General features: G+C 31.6%; 1 protein-coding gene across 8 annotated transcripts in view; it reads right to left on the bottom strand.

The window, feature by feature from the left end:
• Positions 1-24,319, bottom strand: part of LOC107993000 (histone demethylase UTY) — a 107,214-nt gene that overhangs the window by 64,402 nt on the left and 18,493 nt on the right. Inside the window, exon 1 of one of the 8 annotated variants that reach the window (XM_062080833.1) lies at positions 21,615-22,463. The exons of 4 other annotated variants lie outside the window; for them this stretch is intronic. Coding sequence is in view for 1 of the 4 variants with exons in the window: in XM_062080832.1 (XP_061936816.1) it covers positions 9,581-9,642 (62 nt within the window). In the remaining 3 variants the exon portion in view is untranslated. 3 more of the 8 variants (XM_062080834.1, XM_062080832.1, XM_062080835.1) reach the window with 3 other exon arrangements.

Here is a 24,319-nt window from a genome sequence, read left to right as displayed (position 1 = left end):
TATAACGATGGATTAGGCGGGAAAAATATGACCGAAGTTCACCGATGAAAACGAGAAAACTCCCGTTAAAAGGTAGGCGCATCGCCGGGGAAAAGAGCCGATAACAATTCTGATCGAACTTTGAAAGCCGGCCGAAACGGATGCACACACAAAAATAACTCTGCGTGGAAACGGTCGTTCGATAAACGCACATGTTCCAGGAGCATTGTACTCGCGCGCATATAGAATGTAAACTCAGGTTGAATAATTCTTTTGTGAGCGATTTCCGTCGAAACTCGCGCGCTCTCCCTCAACCGCGATATCAGTTTTCTTTATTTCTGCTCCCCCTTTCGAACGGGGCATTTTTCACGGAGAATGTTCTCAGGCTGATGGGATTTTTTTTTCCCATATCTTGAAATTTACAGGGAGGAAAAGTGGAGTTGAAAATAATATATGGAATAGTATCGATAATACGTACCTACAACTTCTGTGAAAGTGATTATATGGTGAATAGTGATATTCTTTTTCTTTATAAAAAACTGAGTATTGTAAGTATTTGCAATTCTAAAGTCTGCAAATGTAACGTAAAAAATAATAATATTTTACAAAATAAAATCAAATTTGATTGCCCCAATCTGTGGCAAATTTATAATTTATTTTAACAAAATTATTAGTTCGAGAATAAGTAATTCGAATATCGATGAAAATAAAGAAGATAAAATTAAAGAATTTTTAAAAAGTTGTAAAAAATCCGAGAAATAAGTGTATTCAAACTATATACACTTGGTATCTCAATGATTAAAATAAATAAATCTTCAACGTGGGACACTTGTATACACATTTTGGGCTCTTAATTCTTCTCCGGGACTCGATATCTACCGTCAAAGGGTTAAAACTCGCGACGCACGAGTGAAACGCAATTACCGATATTACCGAGATCGGTAAACGTTACGAGGAGTGCCATTAAGCCGGTGTAATATTTGTCTTTCCTCGAAAGGCTTCGTTAAAAAGCGCTCGAGAGGGTAGTCCGAAGGAATGTCGCTCTTTTCACTCTCTTTCCCTCTTTGTACCCGGTATACCATGCATACCGCGCATCCAACTCGAGCAGTAGCCGGTTATTGGAAGCAATTCGACAAAAGTGCTGCTCAAGCTACACGCAAAAAGCGTTTTCATGTCACTTTAAGATCGGTACTGTGCATACAGTACTCCAAGATCATACAATACCATCCATAAGAATTTGGCCACTTGGTGAAATTAAAATATTATGTATATACGTCATATGTATTTAATTCTTGTAATTTAAATAATTGATAACTATCAATTTATATTATTTATATGTGAAGATATTAGAATTATAGTAGATAGTAGAATTTATATAAATAAAATTATAGTGTTTAAATATCGTTTCAACTTTTACATATTTTTTTCGATTCATTTCATCCCATAATTTCTCGATCAATATAAAAATATTTTAATAATGTAATTGTTTTTTTAACAATTTTTATATTTTTAAATCGTATACTTCATACGTTTTTTAATAAAATGAAAATGGCCAAACAATAGATGTACATTAGAATTTTCAAAAATCTATTTATTTGCATATTCCGTGTACTGCAAACGTTCCACAGTCTAAGTATTCGTGATAATTATTTTAATTACCGCTTGCTTGTCATGGCAAAATCATTGTTGGTTATATAATTATAAGCTAATGAAGATAAAGATAAGTATAGTTTAACATAGACGAACATTAAGACTAGACCATTTGACAAGGTCAGATGATGTTCTTGATTTAAACTTAGCGTTTTGATCTTCTTCTGTCTTGAAATAGATAGACGAGCGTGTTTACGTGATCGACCAAAGCTGTTTGATTATTAGGATAAATAATTTTTTTTTATTATCATTCCTGTGATGATGGGTTACCAAATAACAGCTCAGGGACTTTTCAAGTGCCATTAATAGATTAATGGACATCAGAAAACATTTATTCTTAATAATTTATTACAAGATCTCTCTCTACAGATCAAAAATTTGAAACTATTGATATTAATATGTATAGAATCTAAGAATTTAGAAAAAAAAATATTAGAATTTTAGAAAAGAACGATTTTACTTTTAATCCTTTTATTGTGTATTTAATTCTTTAAGAGTCGTTTTAATTAAAGGAGTAACAGGATTTACACAAGTACGATACACACACAGGATTGTTATTACTTGTTTTCAGACTTTTTTTTTCAATGTAGTAACTCTGAATAATCTGAATAGTCTGTTGGCTCAGAGTTTATCATTTTTTTCCGTAATTTGTACGCGAAACGTGTAATTACCATTTGCAAAACGAGCGAGTACCTATTCAAATGGAAACACGTTGAAACCTTGATTAACAGGGGTTCAAGTTTTTCAATTAGCCAAGTTCCTGTTATTCGAAGTTTTCATTACTCTATACGCGAGAAATGTACGAGGTGATGCGCATTGAATGGGACAATTTCAACGATCCTATACGCATTGATATTGGATTATTAATTTTAAATAAATTCCATGTACAATATTTATTTCATAATTTTTGCCATTTCAAACTGACCTTTATTTTCGATAAATAATAATCTTGTTTATGTATGTATTTGTCATTACGCGAAAAATATTAAAATAAATCTTAATAAAGGTTGTTAAATAGCGTGGCTAATTTATCTTCGTTTGATTTATTATATCTTGAAGTCGAAGACAACCAGTAATTTATTGGTTTAAATGAAAATTACATTCATTTATTATTTTTTTCATTATGTAACGAATGTAATTTAAAGATGCATAGACAGTGAGTTTAATATTAGAAATGTTAATTAACTTTCCATGATTTGGAAGTCATATATATATCCATTTCAATATATGAATAAACGATTACTAATGTTAAATATTCATCAAGATAAATTACAAACTATGAATAGAACGACAATAAAATAAAATCTAAATAGAAAATTGTTTTATCTATATATTTTATAATCATTATTTTCATTACAACTTTCTTTTCGTAAATATCTAAATACGATTGCATTTTTTTCAAATATAATTAACATTTTTATTTTAAAGGGGAAAAAATGTTATCCACTAATTTCTTTTTCGAGTCTGAATATTAAGCTCTAAAAAAGATGTGTGAATAATGTATCTCTTTTGAACTGTATCCCGTTTAAACCAATATCCATTCAATCAATTTTCAACGAAATAAATATTTATAGGATTGTAGAAAATATAGTCTGCCCATAATATAATGATCCTGATAATCGATGAATGATATAATCATGTAATTCAAATGCATCTTTTTTTCAAAATAATGATATATTGAAAAATTGTAAAATTACGATGTATCTCGTGTATAAAATTAATGTGAAAAAAAAATGAGTATGAAAATATAAAATAATAATAAAATATATCATAATAATAATCGAATCGTTTCTAATATTTTTATATCACAGAACTAAATTATTCGACAATCGAGTATAATTTCATTTTATTATGGATTCGAACAAACATAAATAAATCAATGTATTTTCTAAAAAGAGAAGGAATATTCGAGTCAGATTGATATCTGACCCATTTTCCAATTCACATTCCTAATTTAATTAACAAATTTATTTGCGTCTGAAATAGGTCGTTTCGATCTTCAATTTTGGACAATTTTAGTTTCTTTTTCGTATTTTATATAATTTATAAATATATTATATTTATAAATAAGTTAATCGAATTAAGAATTAATCAAATAAATATAATCAAATATTTACAAAATATATATTACAAATATATCAAACTGTGCAGCATAACAAAGGATAAAACAAATATCCAATCCATCATTCCCTTAAATACACACATCGAAAACAATTTAAAACAGCACCAATACATCTTAAATAACAAAGAAAACCTTTACGATGGTTCAAAGGATTCAAGCACATCCTTGATTATATTCCATACCCTTGTTCATATCCATATATATATATACCATACACAAAACGAACTGGCCCAAGAACTCGTTCCCACGTGATCGACCCACCCGTTAAAGACATCTCGAGATCAATTAAACAAATAATACTTCCTCGATGTCGTCGTTTAATGTTGAACTAATTCTCAAGGAACGTTCACGATATACCGATCTCGGAACGTACACATACTACGTGCTACTGTACAAAGGACAAAGAAAGAGAAAATCGGAAGGGAGAGTCGTTAATCGTTGGAGAAGGGGGGGTTCGATTCAGAGAGCTCTAACTTAGGCATCTGGCAACTTGGAATATCCACCAGCACCACCCTTCTTTTTCAAACTGTCAGAGGTTTGGAAGGAAGGGTTGCTGAGAGGTCTGAGTACACACGTGTATGGGAAGGAAGGGTGAGTTACCCCTCTTTTTCCACCCCTGTCTACAACTGCTCCTCTTCTTTCTCCACGATCAAGCACGCATATACCGAGGCGAACGAGGATTACGTATATATATCTAGCCGAATATCTCTGATTCGTTTGGATCCTGGAATTCGTTTGTATATTGTGCATCAGGTTACGAGACAAAGTTTTTGAGTATTGTTTTGATCGATAGATTAAGAGTAAGTATAATATCCTAGGTAACTGTTTAACTTCACTGTTTAACTTTTGAAGAATTCTTATATAATAATTATAATTACACGTTATAATGTAGGATCATTATTTAACTTGAAAGAAATCAAATGATTGGAATCAATTGGATCGATTTTAATAATTTTTGAAGAAATCTGATACAAGTGACGAAATTTCCATCTTTGAGCATTAATATATTAATAAAAAACACTCGTGCCAATTTTCCCCCGAATGATACGCATGAACCTTCCCCGAGTCTCTTGTCTGTGAAAAAACGCACTTGTACTACTTTTCCTCCAATTATAAACCCATCAAACTTTGAAACAATTTTTTCCCCACCATAACAGCATTCAATCTCGAATAAAATCGCAAACGAACAATGCTTTGATAATTCTTCCCAACGGGCGAAAGATATAATTCGAAAGTGGAGGACAGAAAACGGGAACAGAGGGTTCTGTATCCTCTTTCCTCCGTCCTCGAGTGGTACTTCCACTGTTCGAAACACCGATGCCCACGCGTGCACACGAACACTTGTCCGCTAGTTACAAAAGGATCGCGTCGTATGCACGCGTCTATACACACGCCGAAAAAGCAGCCTCGGATGCATACACGCGTGTATGCACGCGAGAATCTATTGTTCGTTCGACCGAGGAGGTACGCGGATGACAAGCGACCGCCTATAGACATTTTTTTCTTTTTTTCTCTTCTTTTCGCTAACGGAGACCATGATCGCGAAAACCTATGGAACATGACACACACCTCGTAAGAGAACGTGATATTGAGGAATTTCTTTTTGAGCGAAATGGGCAGAAATAATCTTATATAATATAATATTATAATGTTTCAATTATATACTGTTTAAATTAAAAAAAAAATAAGTCGAGAACCTAATCCAATCTCGAGATGAATTCTATCATCTGATCCGGCATTTTTGGATTCTCGCTTTAATAACGATACGTAGAAATCGAAGCGGAAAAGGAAAGGAGAGATTGTTTCCCCGAGAAATCATCGACGATCGTACACGTAACACTAATACAACGGCAGTCAGGTCACCGGCCAACGAGGGTTGCGAAGCATCGAAGGGGGAAGAACGGTTCGAACCCCATAACACGAGTCCTGCGATGCTCGTCGACCCTCGTTATTCAATCGAAACAGAGCATTACTCATTTATTGTCTCGCCCCTGCATCGTGTGTAGTATTCCTGCTCGATAGTGCACGAGGATTTCGTCAGTTGCGACACTTGCAACGCGCTTTCAGAAGACACGTTAACACGAAACGATCTCGTTTTGACTTTATATGCCTGAAATGATCGAGAGGAAATAGAGAATTTCTATTTTTGATTATACGTTTTAATATGTATAAAATAATAATAGAAATATTTATATCTATCCTTAGATATTCTATTATAATACTGTATATTTTATTATTTAATTATTTTCCATCAGAAAATGTCTCCTTTTTGATTAATTGCTAATGTTATCTCAATGCCAATCAACAAATAAATTAGTTTGTTGCTTTGTTTAAATCGAGATAAAAGTGTATTTCAACTCAAAATGTAAATTTATTAACGAATAATCCTTAATTTTATTAAAATTATTAAAAGAGAATAATACAAAAATTTTCAGATAGATAAAATGACCCGAGGGATAAAACAAAAGGTTAATTTAATTCTCCAATTTACTTTCATACTGTTTGCGAAAGATTCAAAGAACCGAGCAATTTTTGAACGCGACATAATGAAGGGAAGAAATGGATATCGATTTTCTTTTCCACGAATGGGCTCGATGGAAGGTGGTCGGAAACGAAGAACCGGGCACGGCAAAACGTAACAATAAATCGACTTCCGGTGGTACGCGTGCGCCGTCGGAAGTGCGTTTAACTGCCGGTTATACATACGTAGTGAATCTATTACATTCAAGGTTTACTCTACCCGATATAATTACTAATTGCACTCTCTGTTAATGACGGAGGAAGAAATAAAAATGTGGAAAGACAGAAATTATCGACGCTAAGCCAACATTCGTGGGAAAAATTAAAATATTTCCACTTGAATAAATGTGATTCAATGTTCAAGTTTAACCTACAATTATTAAATTAACATACATCGAACGAAAGATTTGTAATCCCCTTTAATGATAAATTTTTTATATTTCAAATACAAAAACTGAAACCAAATATAAAAAAAGAAATACATAAAAAAGAAATCTCCTTTCCAATACTGTACCACTCTTAATGACACATCCTGTATGATCGCGCCACGAAAATGAAGCCAACCGACACTCAATAGAACACTTCGCGCCGCAGAAACATTCACCCGATGGAAGAGTAAGCGAATAATATCGCGGTGGCGGACAATTATGCAAAAGCCGTTACATCGTCGCGGCAATGTAATCACGCTGAACGATGCCGTCGACGGCGACGGCCAACGACGGGCAATAATACGTTCTATTATACAACCAGCCGGTATTATTAATAGTGGCGAGCGAAACGAGTTTAATGTCACGTGCCTCTCGCGTTAGCACGTGTGCGCCATTTTTACGGGGCCGACGTAACACACGGCGTAATCTCGTCTCGACGTTAATGAACGACAATTATGTTTTCGCGGCCCAGCTATAAATAAGGACGAAAGATCGACTTGGTTCTTCTTTTTCTTTTTCTTTTTCTTTTGTTGCATCCTGCACTATACAGTTTGTTCGATTAACCTTCGCGAGATACGAAAGAAGGCTATGTATATATGGGATGTTCAATTTTGTAATTTGTTATTAAGAATTATTTGTAAATTATTTGCGAAAGGATTCGAGGAACAATTAAATGATTTCAAAGAGTGGATAAATATCTATATGCTTTTGCTTTTTATAAAAAAAATTATTAGTTTGTTCATGGAAATAATCTAAATAAATTTGACTTAATTTCAATTGTGATTTTGTCAATTCGAATTATTAACGTTCTTTAATTATTATTACAGCACTCAATGTGGTTATTCATGCGTAATTCGAATTAACCGGAAGAAAAAGAAGAAAAATAAAGAGACAAGATGGTGAGAATACATTGGATACACAAAAGGATACGCACGATCGACAACATGATTTCAACAATCTACAAATTTACATTTATAGACGACCACAACCAGTAGCGGTGTCCGCGCAGGTGGCAATCTCCTGCTTCTGATTGCCAATTAACGTTTAACGACTTTAACGACCATATATCCCGTGATCGCGCTTCTACATTTGGACCATTAAAAATAGGTTCAAATATCTCGTCTCGTTTAAAGTGTTACATTCATCCTTCTATTCTTTAAAGTTGTTTCTTTTTCCTTTACTTTTGTGATAAAAATACGATTTGAAACTTAAATTGACGCATCTTTCTTACGGAAACAACTTCAGTTTGTTCAGAATTTAAAATTAAATCTTAAATCAAATCTTTAAATTTAATCAAATAATATGCAAATTATTATGTAGATTATTTAAAAACCGGGAACCGGTTTTTAAAAAATACTCGATGAGAATATCAAATATTCCTTTCATGTATCATTTTGCCAACTGGCATTAAAAATACATGCGATGGTGCAACGGTAGCAATCGGATTAACAGTATCATTTCCTTAACGGGCGGAAGTACCAAGGTATGTACTAGCTGGGATGCAACGCAAGATTGTAAAAATATATATACGATCCCTGAAGAATGTATAGTTGCCATTCGTTCGAATAAAATTGATCGCGACAGGAGCCAAGCCGAGAGGCAGAGCTTTTTTATGACTTATCGTTATTTAATCCTGTTTTCTTAAACTATAAACGTATTAAACGAGAAGTAAAAAGCCAAATAAAGATTCACGAATTATTATCGGCTATCTCAGATATCCGTTCGATTTATATGTATTATAATGATTAATTATACTTATTCATTGACTTCCGTGTAATACATTATGTAACATAATGTGGAGTTATTTTCGCCATTTATAATATATGTGTGTATACATATGTATTAAAGTATTCAGATTATTTCCTGTCTTATCAAGATAATATTGAAAATTTTTTATTTCATTATCTTATTTTGCAATTCAAAATGCATTGCTATTTATGTATCAATGCTGTACAAAAATTATTTGGAAAAAAAGTTAATAATAGTTCCCTTTAATTGTAGAGAATAACGTAAAGAGCAAGGTAAATTATTCATGAATAAGAAAAAAAGTTAATTGATCTTTTGAATAAATTTGTAATTTTAATGATAATAAAAAAAATGAGATGTGAATTATTTTATATTCGAGTTTTGTATTGTTTGCAGATTAATTAATTAATTAATTGGGATTGAGATGATATAATACAAAAGAATATCAAATATAAAAATAAAGAAAAAAAAATTTAGTGTCTTTTAATATGAATATAAAATAAATTTTTTTAAATAATTTTTAAATTATCAAGATTGTATCCTATTATATATTATATATATATATTATCTTTATTTTTTACGTACATTTACATAATATAGAATATTCATTTATTTGATTTACGCGCACAAAAATAATTAAAAAAAAGTTTTATTAGTCAACATTCACCGTTTGTGGTATGAATGCCAATTCGTTAAAACGTTTTGAAGAGAATTCCATTTGTAGAGAATTCTCGTGTCCTAGAAGTATACGAATAAACTATGAATACTTCCATAGCATTTTAATCATTTCTGTCGCTTTTGAAATATTAGTCAAGTAGAAGAAAACATGATTAGCAATAGAAAATGAATGTACAAAACATAAAAAGTACGACAGTTTCACAAGTAACGTCATTCAATTTCAATATAACCTTACTTCATATGCTAAACATAACCGAAAATTGTCGCAAAAAATAATAATTAATAAATTATAATTATTTTCATGACATAAAACATAAATACCTAAATATATTCCTAATCTGATATAAAGAGAATTGTAATAACATAATATATTCTTATCTATATATCTAAACATCGTAAAATTACATGCAACCGAATACTCCATATTCCAAATTAATCAACGTATAATGGAAGTTACCTGACATCGATTTCATCAGTTAGTAGAATAATCAGCAACATTATGAAAAACGTCACAAACATAACCTACACATAATCTTCTTTTTCAAATACTTAATTCTTAAAAGCACAACACAAAACATTCCGAAAAAAGAAAAAAACTTCAAAATTATTCAATAATTACGCATTTCAAACCACGTCTCGTACCTCACTTATGTGTTTAAATATGCGCATGCGCATACGCATGCGTGCTAAGACTTGCACGCGCGGTGAGCGCGCGTCATAAAGCGCATGCGCGTGAACCTGCTACGACAAGCAGCAAACGAGGAAGATCGGCGACCGTACAAGCGAAAAAAAGACCTCGACAAAAAGAGAAATAAAACGAAAGGGAAGAGCAATGACACACACGGTTACACGCACGCGCTCACCAACGGCACACACCGAGGTGACGTAAGCGCTGATTACGCGACGCTGCAACGAGCACACGCCGAGACTGCAACTTGCGTTGCATGTATAACGTTCGCAGAATGCGGCAATACATCCCCCCTTGTACCGACCGTAACCTCGCGCAGTTCGCATCCCGCGCCCCGCCGACCGTTGGTACCTCTCCCCCTCCCTTTCTATCATACACTGCTACCGTTCAGCATTATGTATTGGTGCATGTGCGAACGCATATCGCATGCTTGTGTATGAAGGACGAGGCCTTCAAGTACGTACCGTACGTACGAGCACGGGTAACGCGAGTTAGTGGAGATCATCAGCTGACAACAGGAGCCAATGAAAACAGGAAGCACATTCGTGTTCTTCATCAAAGAGAAAAATTTCAAGAAATACGCGATGATTGAGTAATAATTAAAATTGATTGTTGATTTTTTTAATTGTTTAAATAGACATTACGATTAATTTTCTATTTTTAAAATTTCAAAGTTTAAAACTTCATCTTCATAAAATATAAATTTAAAAAAAAGTTAATAATACAAAAAATAAGCAAAATAGGAAGAGATTGAAGGTTTACAAGTTGAAGGAAATAGTTCCAGGAAAACTGATTGACAAGAAATAATCGAAAAGGGAAAAATAGAATCGAGAAGAGATTAAAATTTGACACATGACTATAATTTAAATTTAAAATATGGTCATTGATAAACGTGGAAAATATACGAGCGCTAAATGAAAATTACAGGGAAAGAGAGGGATGAAGGGGCTCGACTGCTTATTATTCCGAATTGAATACAAAGAGGGGTGCAAAACACACTGGTGTAAACGTACCTCATTGAGATATTAAAGATGGAACGATATCGAATTATTATGATTAAAATGTCTGACAACCACAAAGTAATTTGGATTAACATCTTGCATACTTCGTTCAAATAAGCGAAGTTGTATACATAACGGATGTTATGTGCACATTATATATAAGTGAATTTGTTTTTGAAAATTGTTTGATTATTATTCGTTCAATTCAAAAAACTCTTGTATCTTTACTGTATTGATGCATTATCCCTAATTTAATTACGAATATGAACGAATAATATTTAAAATTATTTCGAATTATTAAAAAATAAATAAAATAGACTGAGATCGTATGATATTGATTATAATCATATTGTTGAACCTTTGTCATTTGAACGAAACGCTTTCGTTCCGTTTCCTGATACGAATTATTCTACTTTTCTCCAGGTGGTTGATCCTTTTATTCCTGTTACACCTCGCAGCATTTCCCACGATCATGGACAAGTCCGATTTAACGCCGGCAGCAAACACTGGTTTCCTGCGGCTGATTCGACTTCCTGCAATAGCGTGCGCATCTTTCATGTACGAGGAACAATTTAAAACGAACGGAAAAAATGGCAGCTCGACAGCTGGCGCCTTGACCTTACTCAACGGCTATCTGGCAACATAAAGAAATTGTATCGCCAGTTTCATTTCCGAGCGATTTTTTTCATCGTGTTATGAATACCCGAGCTCTTTTTGTCAGAAATTATCGAAAATTGCAGCAGTGAAATTCAAAAAACTTTTTTTTTATAATCTTATCTTATTAGCCATTATTATTTTTTACGGATGAAAAATGAAACAAATTTGAAAAAATATTTCAAATTTGAAAAAAATATTTAACTTTGAAGATTTAATCTAAATTTCAATTAATTTCAATTCATTCAATTAATTTTTCTTATTAACTTTTGTTATTTATATATATATATATTTTAAAAATCAAATGTATTAAATTTATTTTCTTAATAAATAATTACTGAAATAAAACAAGTTGTGTAACGTAACGAATTAATAACAGATAATTTGATAAATGTTGAAAGATTGATTAATCTAAATTACAAGATATGTGAAACGATCATGTTAAAAGAACACGTGTGAATAGAAATTTGTCTCACAGTTTGACAAATTTATAACAGTTCTAGCTAAGTGTGTTATTAAGTTATCATTAATTTGATAGTATTGAACCACCCATTTAATTGATCAACGTCACATAGTCATGACGTTTATTCCATTTCAAACAAGATATGAAACTATAATTTTGAATGTGTATGCATATAACATATGAAAATGTTTTAATATCTATCACAAATCTTGTTACCGAGATTGTAAATTTAATAATTTACATTAAAAATAATTAATCAAATGCTCTATTGTATTATCTATCGAAAACTATTTTAAAGAACTGTTATAATTATTTGCTCCTAAGATTAAACAAAATAATAACTAAATATAAAGTATTCGTTTAAATATAATATAAACGTGCACAATAACATTAATAATTTATAATAATAATATTTATAAATCCGGAAATTATGAACAAATTCTTGCAATGATAAATATAGAAATAAAAGACATTGGAAATACAATGAGTGAAGAGAAAAAAATAATGATAATAATAAGCTGCCATGATATCGAGCGAACAAAGTACTGTTGCACAATGATCTTATGGTCAAGGTTTCAAGCCTTTAAAAGCAGCTTATGCAACGCATCCGGACACAAGTCCTCCACACTGCAATTTACATGTCCGAAGTTATGTCGAATCCCGCAGTATATAATTAGAGTATTGAAAGATGTCACAAGAGTAGAATATATCAACTTCCGTTTCGAATATATTCTTTCAATTCAAGAAAAAAAAAGTTATGCATCGAAGAACAAGTTGAATTATAAAGGAAACAGAAAATATATATGACAAACATTTGTAATTATATCCTATAAAATATTTTCCTTCTAATTGATTAAAACGTAAGTTTAACTTGTCTAAAAATATGAATACGAATGAAACATTTATTTTTGAGTTTTCATACAAGTATTACACGAAAATATTTTTTAACATAAAACTAGATTTGATAACGAATGACACATTAATCATAAATAATCAATCCTTTCTGCTCAACAATCTGGAAATTATTAATTCGAAACTGTTCTCGTATGGAAAAGATTAGTCCGCAAAGTTAATCGGATCCAAGAAAGAAGGTCCTTAGCCTTCGGGAACACGGTCGTGGTTGGTAAAGGCCAATCGTCGTTGACTATACCTTAAGCACGAGGTGGTAAGAAGTTAGAGAGAAAAGAGGAATAGACGGTTTCAATGAGCGAGAAGGAAAAGGAGAAATAAGAGGCAAAGCTGCGAGAACGCAGGAAGAAACGACGGAAAGAAAGAAAGAAAGAAAGAAATGGAAGTCCGTGCAGCACAGAAACAGCGTGTCGGTGGCTGTGGCGGCAACCGCGGCCGCCTAAGCGAAGTTAGGTTTCAGTGCACAACACAAAGGGAAGGGACACGGGAAGAGGTATGAGGGTGGAGGGGGTACGGTTAGGGGCGCCATTCGAGGGAGGGCTGTTGAACTTTCAGGGTCACTCCCGCGGGCCCCCGCTAGTTGGATCGACAGAGAAAGAGAAAGGGAGAGAGTACGGTACCGGTGGAGAGAAAGCAAGAGGAACGAAAAGAGCAAGATATAAAGAACGAAAAAGATAGACGTCGGGCTCTATAGGTGTGGAGAGGTGTAGCGATAGAAGGATGCGGGGAGGATGGGGAAGGACGTGGGGGGAGGGTGAGCCGCCCCAACACGAAAACTCACTCCTAAACCGTCCCTAACGACGCGCCCTCTGGGCCGCCGCGCGATTCGACGACTGACCGTCCGCCGGCCAATTCGTCTCCCCGGGCCTCTATTGCTCTCCTCTCTGGGACAGATAGAGTCCCGGGCCACAGGCGTGTATACACGGAGGAGAAGGGCCGATATAGTGCACGAAAGCATACGGAACCAGTTTTTGGAGCCGAGAAAGGACCGTTCCTCTGGGGCTCGCCAGCCCTGACGTGCAACGCACACGCGCGCATGGTCACCCGGCTACATCTCCACCGAGAAAGGGGGGAAGAGACAGGGTATGAGGAAGAGAAAGAAGGAAGGAGACGACGTTTACAACGATCCGAGGAAGCTAGTGAACTCTCAGGGCCGTTCCGTGGCTTTGCGTGGAGAGACGCGCGAGAGAGGCGTCCGGCCTCCTCTCGAAATTTTGTTTTCGTTTCGCGTCGTGATTTTACGACGATGCTCCACTACCACCCCCATGTCGTCGCATACGCGCGGCTCCCTCTGTCTTTCGACGAACGTTCGTTTTATCTCTGTTCCTTTCTCGCGCATTTTGGTACGGTTATACGAGGGAGGGACGGTTATGGAGGATGGGGGATCCCAACGAGCCTGCGCCGATGTTGCTGCGCCACTGTTCGTCCGTTTCACCGGAACCGGAGTAAACTAGCGAGATGTCCATCTGTGTGTCTAATTGAAATCCGAACAGTCACTGTTGCGGCTGACAAGCGCAGCTTGCAACCAATGTTGGTAAAAATAGTTTCCACGGATCGTTGTGGATTTTAATCTTTCCACGAATGTGCTATCTCGATGTGAAACTGACAAGTGTTTTTTCTTACGTTTCTTTCATTGTGAGAATATTGATAGAATATTATAAGAAGCGTATAATAAAAATAAATGCTATTTAAGATTAATAACTTAACAACATGGGAAATTACAGAAGAAATGAATAAAATATTACACTTCAATAAATCTTCTTGAACGGAAAACATTTACATATATGTTTACGTAACATTTAAAAATAGATATTATATTTCATGTAGAAGTTAAAAGTATCTGATATAAAATAATAATGATATTTATAGTTACGTGATTTAACTTATAATTTCTGCAGGATATTTTTATCAACTTCCTTCTAGCAATAAAAAAATCATCAATGAAAAAAGTAATTGTAAATTTGATGTAGCGATTAATATCTTTATAAAATATTCAATTTAAATTTTATAAAGATATTCAAACTTGTTTAAATGCATTTTTCTACAGAAGCAAGACGCGAGAGGATATAAGTTTCCTCCGATCCTATCATATTTTTCCCTGTTCCAGTCCCTTGCTAAGAGTATAGACCGTGGCTAGACGCTAGGTAGAACGAGGGTCGAGATATAAGTAAAAAAAGAAGATGCACAAACAAGAGACGCATCCGAGCCGACAAGGTGTGCACTGCCTTGATCAAGCAGGATGGCAGAGCAGGAAACTAACTGTAGTTGGTGACTAACTTCAAACAGGATTCCACGAACATGCCGGAAATCGTTAACTTGAAGGACTATACATGTACACATGAAAATGTTTGATTAGGACAAAATGTTTGATGATTCTAATTTTACAAATGATATTTTAAACGTCATATATTTCCTAGAATAATTCTGAATATGTTCTGTTCTTTGCTTTTAATAATTAAAAAATATTGTTACATAAATAAGTGCTAAAAATACTGTGATAAATATTAATGTAATATTATATGAAAAAATAAAAAAATATTTAAAAAATATCTTACTAATTAAAATAATTATAAAACTTTCTTCTGTAAAATATCAATTGTGTATTTATTAAATTAAGTTCATTTTATTATATTTTATAATGTAACCTGAAATCATATAATGGAGAATTAGGACAAAACATCGTCTATCGCCAATGACAAAATCCATCTTTAAATAATAATAACGAAATTTTTTGTCATTAAATTATTAATCGACTTCTACTCCCTTATTCCTATCTTCTATCCACCGTTCAGTTTCTTATGGCTCCTTGTTCGTCGCATTTAGATTCCATCCGAGCTTCCTACTATGTATAAGAAACTGAAACGAAAACGGGCGGAAGACAGTGGTGTGGAGTGTACACAAGAGGAACCTAGGTTCAACGACCTGCTCTCTAGTACCTGTATCATCAGGCTGGCTCCTCTCCGACAGAGAGACGCGTACTTGTGCCTAACTGTGCGTACGAACACATCCTAACTTCTCTTTCTGTTCACCGCATTTCGCGCGTACATATATATTCGAATATGTGCTGGAAAACTAGTTTCACAAATTACTCCTCTGGAATTGTCGCGAGGTGTTTGCCTTGCAAAATGGCCAAATTGTTTCTATTTTTTACGCGAGCAATCTATTTTTTTTTTTTACTATTTTTATTTCCATTGAAAATCACTGAAATAATTTTTCAATATTTTTTTTAATTTAGCCAATTAATAGATGTATATTAATTCTACAAATGATTTAATGATTCAATGCAATATTAGAACTCGCGATTTTTTTTTGAATTCATCAAAAATATTTATTAATATATGATATATATATATTAATAGATCGATTAACTTTTTAATTATATCTTCAGCGAGTCGTATTTTACTGACATAATTATTCGGTGCAATGTAATCATGCAATGATTATATGCACTAGTGTTCTATTGAAGATTAAAGTTGATTTGTATATATACAATATCTTATTTGAGATTCACGTTTAATCATTTGTGTGACAGCAATTAACATTTGTTTTCTGCAGAATAATCAAAATTCTTAAAGTTCATGGGTAATTAGTATTTAATTGAAATATTAATCTTGTCCATTTAGGAACAAGTTAATTGAGAAATAAAATAATATTTCATGCAATTATAATTGATAAAAATATGTCATTTATAATATGTCATATGCAATTATATTTTATAATATAAATTCTTCTCACTTTTGATAAAAAAATTAATCTTATATTAAATTAACATTTTTTTTTTGTTATATTTCCGCGTATAAAATCTATTATCTTTAAAATAAAAATTCTAATTTTCCTGAAAAAAAGAATTTAAAACATTTCAGAAGTTTTAACAAAAAAAATTCTAATTAATGTATTTTAAAAATGCTTATTTTCCAGATACAGTTATCTTAGGTTATTCATGATTATACATATTCATATTATATATGAATTATAAACAAAATAAATTTTATGCTAATCATAATGTTGAATATTTTAGAATAATAACATATATACAAAATCTGAAGTATTCTATTGTCTATTAATAATGTTTGAACATAGTGAAATAATTAATATTATAATAAATTATTATGTCTATTAAATGAATTCAGATATAGTCTGAATTTTATTATTTAATTAATTTGTACATTATATATTTAAATATAAAAATTATTGAAAAAAATTCAAAGACTTTAAAAAATTCAATCTTATAGTATAATCCTTTATAATAGAAATATATCTTTCTATTATTAAAGAAGTATAAAAAATAACTAGATAGCTTGCATTAAATTGAATATCCTACATATCTATACATATATTTATGATAAAATAATAATTATATCTGTTATATGATTTTAATACTTTGTTATTATTATTTTAGAAAATTAAAGAACCTCAAACAATGTGTTATCTATAACAGACATTACTTTGAGTAATAATAAAACAATAAGTTCATATATCATTTTATCATTGTCTTGGAATTCGATTACCTTCCTAGTATTCAATATCATCTCGTAAACATTTTTAATTACATTTCAATTACCTATATTATAAAATACAATAAAAAAACATATAATTTTTCATAAGATTTTATATGATTTTTTTATAATAATATATAAGATTCAATTAAAAATTTAAAAAAATTATTTGTATAATATTTTTCTATCAAAATAATTTAAATTGCTTCTCATTACCATAGAAAATAATATAGATACTTAAATATATGTGTATAAATAAAATACTTCGTATAATGAACCTCCATTTTTTTTTAAATTGCAAAAGATATTTATGCTTAATGTTTAATCACTCATAACATTAAATCCTTTCATAAAAAAAAAAAAAAAATAAAAAGAAAAAAAAGAAAAACGAAGTTTTACTTTTATACAAGCTATATCACAGTCATGTGACACGTCGCGTTAATTAAATTCCACAACGGCTTTTTTCTGGCGTGAATACATAAGTGACTCATTGATCGTCCGATCTTTCATCGAACTCAGCCCGGGAAGCAGGGGGCACTGATCTTCAACTCGTTCAACAACACTGTGGCATTGCCTGAATGCCATGGTCAGTGACCGTGAGATCAAGAATTTAAATTCTATGCTGACTCGTCTACTCTTTCTTTTGTGTTTTATTGTCCAGAATTTCTTGGCTATATCGGCATTATAAAATGAAAAAAATTTCTATTTATTGAAAATGCATTCTTTGAAAGATATCAATTTACTTTTTTAATAAAAAATTGATAATATCTCTTAAAAAATTAACCTATATTACTACTCCTTTCTTTGAAAATTGATTTTCTTAATATAAGAAAATATGTAGTAAGAAATATATCGATATCATATTTTTGGAAATACTTTCCTCTTCTCTTTTTTAGACAAAACAAAGTATTTTAAATAAATTTTAAATTTTAAGACATATAACATAAATTATATTAAATATTTTTTTGAAACATATTATTTCTATAACCAATTATATTTTTGAAAACTATTCACGCTTCTCATAAACTTGCTTGTTTCCTGTTCCAATTAAACTGCGGTTTCTGAACCACACTGCACAATGCTTTAACAAATCCCAAGCTCAGTTGCTAGTTCCTTTTTCAAACCGCATTTCTATGCCTAACCGTGGCTATGGAGACGTTACTTTTAATTCTGAGAAGACATGTTCCACTTCCTCTATTTCCTGCATCGCGTTACTACTTTTCAAGCATTTTTCATCCATCCGGTTTATACGCGTGGATAGCAACTCCACTCTATTCGTTATATTTCTTTTTCTTTCTCTCTCTCTCTCTCTCTCTCTCTCTCTCTCTATATATATATATATATATATATATATATATATATATATATATACATATTATATATATATGAAGGGGGACAGAGATCTGTATTACACACACAATGCATGTGTATATGCGTTTTGTTCAGTGTAGTCGCGGTGACTTGCTCTGCTTTGAAACTCGACACCTCTTTCGTTAAACACCAGGGACGGCCGTACGTGGGCAACGTAAACACAAGAGAAACATATACAGACAAATATACGTACATGCAGATATGCATATCAACACTAAAAGGACAAAACAGTCGATCCGCGAACGGCAACAACCGATGTCACAGCCTAGAAATATTTGACGTCCAGTACTTTGTTAATGAACTGCATTTCAAATGTACGATTCATATTCAGTAAGGATATTTTTAACTACAGAGTTTTTGTTAGAAGTTTTATTTAAATAATATATAATATATTTTAAAACTGGCTAATCTCTTGTGGATATCTGCACGATTACAAAATTTGTTTTGCAAAAATATTAAAATAAAATGATGGTTGGTTTCGATAAAAATAAATATGTTTTTAGTAGATATTATATAATCTCTCATTTTGATACATAATAAGTTGTTATGAATAATTCTCCATTTTTCATATAATGAATATTATGAAACTTGTTTCATGAAAATAGTTGTGTTTTTTATTATGTATTATATCTTTTTACAAGATATTTTGTAATTTTTATAATTAAAAACTTAAAAGTTAATAAAAAATGTATTACTTCACGAAAATTATGTTTGATTTTAGTTCCTTTTTAAAAAAAAATATTAATTTATCAAAAAATGAAATTTTGATATTAAAAATCTCTATAAAATTCTTTACAATTTAAAAAATCACGTATATTATGGAATAAATTTAATAAACAAAGCAATATTCAGCAATATAAAATATCACTTAATTTTATGTGGAAATTTACATGATATCTATGACTGTAACATCAAAAAAGAATATGCTACAAAATTTGGAACAAGATTTAACGCAAGAGAAAAATTTACACCGAAAGAGAAACCAGTTCAAGATAAAATCTGTTCGAGGTCAAAAAAGCAATTGAAGCGTAATCTTACGGGAATTAATGTCGAGATTGTATGTACGTTAGGTTCGGTCGCGGTCAAGATTAGGAAGCACCTGGAACGATTTTAAGGGCATGGTAATAATCGTAAATGTTCGTTGCTTCAAGTCGTAAAAGCAGGTAATTCAAACGCAAAAGAGTGTCATACCATTCTGTCTTAAAGTCTATCGTATTCCATATAATATCGCATTCCGCGAATATTATCAAATGAATTAAATTATTCCTTACATATATATATACATACACTTATCGGGTACAAAAATGATAACTGCAAAGAAGATGATAAATGAAATAAAAAATGCGAAATGGTTTGTCCGTTTTAAAATTGAAATGCATTTAGTTGATATTTTAATATTAGAATTCCAAAAATATCAAATTATTTAGAATTATATTATAAATTTGAATATTATTTTTTAATATGTTTTATTTTTAAATATTCTTTCGAGTATTTATTTATAGTCATTTTATCAAATTTGATATTATTAATATATATATAAAAGCACATATCTCTAATAATCTAGTTTTTCTTATTAATTCAGACAATGATTTTTTTATTTAATTTAATAATTTTAGGATTGAAGTATTTATAGACTTCTGAATTTTCATAATATGCCTAGTTTTCAAACATATTTTAAATTATTCAATTTAATTCAATAATTAATCGATTTACATTATCATATATACAAATTTTTAATAAAAATTTATTTATATTACAATGAATAAATCATTCAATCCCTTAATCAATTAAGTTTTACCATTTTATATAATGTCACATTTATATACATTTTATATGTATATATACGATAAAACTCATCGAATTGATTAAAAAACTACATCATCTGAATTAATATAGCTGGTATTCTTCAACCTTTCACACATTATCATCATCAAGCTTGGCATTTACGCGACTTGTTGCATTGACCTACTCAAGCTATGGCCGATTAATACGCGCCATTATTGTTTTCACGTTCACTAACCTCCCATGACGCAAGTGTACGTCATTCTATGGATTTCATGAACTCCGATTTTGAGCAATGCCACGCGAAATAGAGCTTTACTTTCATCAAGTATCAAGGTTCTATCAAGGTCGCTAAAACAATCAACAACAAGATTGCTAATATCTCTGCTAAATATATGATTAAAGCATTTAATTTCCTAATTTATCAGAATTTTTTGGTATATTGAGTATAAAATATTGCCAATTGGTAAATAACCTAATGAGAAAGAATTATACAGATCAAGATAACTAGGAAAAAATCGATCTAAACAGTACGTAATTAGTATATAAGTACTATAAGTAAGTAGTATATAGTACATAGTATATAATTCTAATATAATACATAATATAAAAATATATATAATAATTGAACAAATTAATAAACTAAAATGATAATAAATTTAATAAAAAAATTGTAAATATTATTAATTGATATTAAAAATTTTATATTAATCCTCTTTTCACTTTATTTTATAACACACTCTAATTGAATTAACCTATAAAAATAAACTATCTCAAAAAATTAGAGAAAAGAAAGTGTTCTATATTCGATGCACACGGCGCTTGCTCGTTTAAGGGTCAAAGGACGAGTTGAGGGCGTATACGAAAGCGTCCCCGAAGCATCGATCGTACCACTCAACAAAAATTTCATGCTCGGCTTCCTAATTCGAACGTAAAATGAGGTCGATATCGTTGCAAGTTACGAAAAGCATCGTTAAATACGCATCACTTTTCAAGTAAATGCCGTTATATATATTAATCAGAATCATCGAAGAAAACACACTTCCTATTTACGTATAGTACATGTAAGCGAATCGGCAAATACGATGAATACATAGTGATGCAGTTAGTCAACCAGTTTCACTCACCATTTAAATCGCCCAAGGTCCGTGGAATTTAAATCTTAATCAGCGCCAGGAAGACGCCGTATGTATGCTGGAAGGTCGTACACGTTTCACAAGAGAATCTCGATGAGAACGAGGAGGGAACGTTGAAACAAGAATATCACACTAGCACGATGCACAAGTTCACCGACTTCCTCGTTTGAATCGTGCACAGAATCCAGACGTCGCTTTCGGTCACGACGACGTCACACGCAACATATTACGCTATCCTCCTTAACGCGTATCGAGACGAGGCCAGAACACAAGAGAACAAGGCCGTCGGACGCAAGTCATCCAATAAAACGTGTCGATGCACAAAATGAAAATAATAAAAGAGAAAAAGAAAGAGAGAAAATAAAACAGCAAAAAAAAAATGTGATGAATACACTATATGTTCGACACGAAAAAACGCGACTGTACGCTCCGCTACGCGAAGCGGAACACTAATAATAATGGACACTATGATAGATCCGCGTTTTCATCTCATTTCTTTCTCAGTGAGAACGAACACTTATGGCTTCTTCTTTCTGTGGCGCGTTTTATTTCGTCGATCTGTCGTATAATACGGATCACATTGGTCTTTACGAACTGTATGTGTTTCGATGTCACAATTCGCGGGAGGATCTTATTTTTTAATTTGCAAATTAGACGTCCTCGTCACGAATGTATTCTTCGATTATATATATGTATATATTTATATTTATATATATATATATATATATAATATATATACTATTAGTGGCAGTGATTATAAGAGGAGAGGGTGCTACGCACAATAAGTGCTGAAAAGCACCTCCCCCGTCAAAGGCTTTCACGCAACTGACGCGACTGGCGCGAAGGGCACACGGGGATTAGGAGAGGATAAAAGAGGGGATGCTTGAAGATGGATGGAGGGGGAAACGACAGTAATACTACGCAGAGGGACGCGGAGAGACAACAGCGGGCCGATAGGGGAATCGCGCATGCGTAGTGGCCCTGTTTTAGAACAGTACCGTGACACTCGTCGACAAGCCACCGCCCGATGCATCCACCCCGTCTGTGTCACACTACAGCTGTCTATGTTCTTTCGAAAGCAAGCTTATCTGTTATGTTAATCCTACTATATATAATCATTTTATCATTTCATTAGGAAATCTGGGCCAATGCATTAGAATTATAATTTAATATGTATAATATAATTTTAGTTTAAAAAGTAATCTTTAATATATGTGAATAGAAATTTGATCGAATGAATCCATGGAAAATATGCGCATGCGCAAATTGAAAATTCCAATCTTAGAAAGGTTAAGAAATTATGTCGAATTACAACGATTGCGTTTGCTAATCTGTTTCTCGCATGTTCTTAACCGTTTCGCTAGTTTGTGCGAAAGAGAACGTCATACAAAAGACCAAGACCTACATAAGCGAAGCACAAAGCTTGCCAGAATAATCATGTCGCGCACGATGTACAATAAGCAAAATCAATTTCGTATATCGTCCAGAGATATAATTAAGAATATTGACTTACAAATTATTTTAACACATTATTTAAACACATTATAAATATTTTGTAATAACATTATAATAATGCAATCAAGAGTTTATAATATTCCAGTTTTCTAAAATTCATTTAGAATCGATAGATAGCAGAAACAGATCAAGAGATTCAGTAATAAAAAAATAGTGATCAGCGATTGCTTTTCACGAAATATTTGCTATCTCGAGCAATATAATTTCTTTTTTTGATTCATGGACCTCGTATAAAAAGCACTTTTATCGATAGTTTCAATATAATTTATTATATAATTATATTTTATATAATATAAATTAAATTCAATTTAGATAATTATTTATTATACAATTTATATGATATGTATATATGACATACATAACTATAAACTATTTTATTAATATTTTAAGAATAACATAAATTATATTATTTTAAACGATTAAAATCTCATTCAAAATAAATAAACACTTTATATAAATCTATATTCGTAAAAAAATTGAAGTAATATTATGCGTATATAATTTTTTTTGTTCTTTTTTTTTATTAAATTATTTATATAACACTGATATGAACTTCAATAACTTGAATAACACACAAGATATGACCCATTTCCATTAATTTTTATATCGATACGATCTCCGACCTTTTATAAATGGAATTAATTTCACGGGAATGTTCACAAGTTAATCTTTGAAATATATATCTTTCGCGAATAGAAAGCGATCACGAAAATGAATGCTTTATGGAAAATGTATCGTTTCATTCTCTATTATTCTTTTTCGAAACTACTGAGCGCTTAAAAATGAAAATAATTAAAATAGATTCATATAAATGTGTAAGTTATTAAATATTTCTGAATTTCTCTTATTTTTATTCTAGACCAAGTTGTATTTATTTATGTCACTTATCGAATATATAATATATAATATATAATATATAATATAATAAACAATTACCTTTCATTTTAATGCAAGCTTGTAAACATCCTATTATTGATCGCATAGGTTCGATATATTTGCAACCTTGTTTGCTACATTTACAAAGTATTTAAACGTGGAATCAGATATAATAACTCGGTTTACCAAACTGGGAGTGGATGCAATTTAAAAACAGCATTTCAACGATCGGATTTATCGATCAGATTAACGTGTATTGTAAAGTTGCATAGCTTTGGCATATATCATTCTATTTTTAGTTATAC

The sequence above is a fragment of the Apis cerana genome, linkage group LG10, assembly GCF_029169275.1.
Source record: "Apis cerana isolate GH-2021 linkage group LG10, AcerK_1.0, whole genome shotgun sequence".
Taxonomy (NCBI): Eukaryota; Metazoa; Arthropoda; class Insecta; order Hymenoptera; family Apidae; genus Apis; species Apis cerana.
The sequence above is the reverse complement of the archived record's forward strand: the minus strand, read 5'-3'. Positions and strand labels throughout refer to the sequence as shown.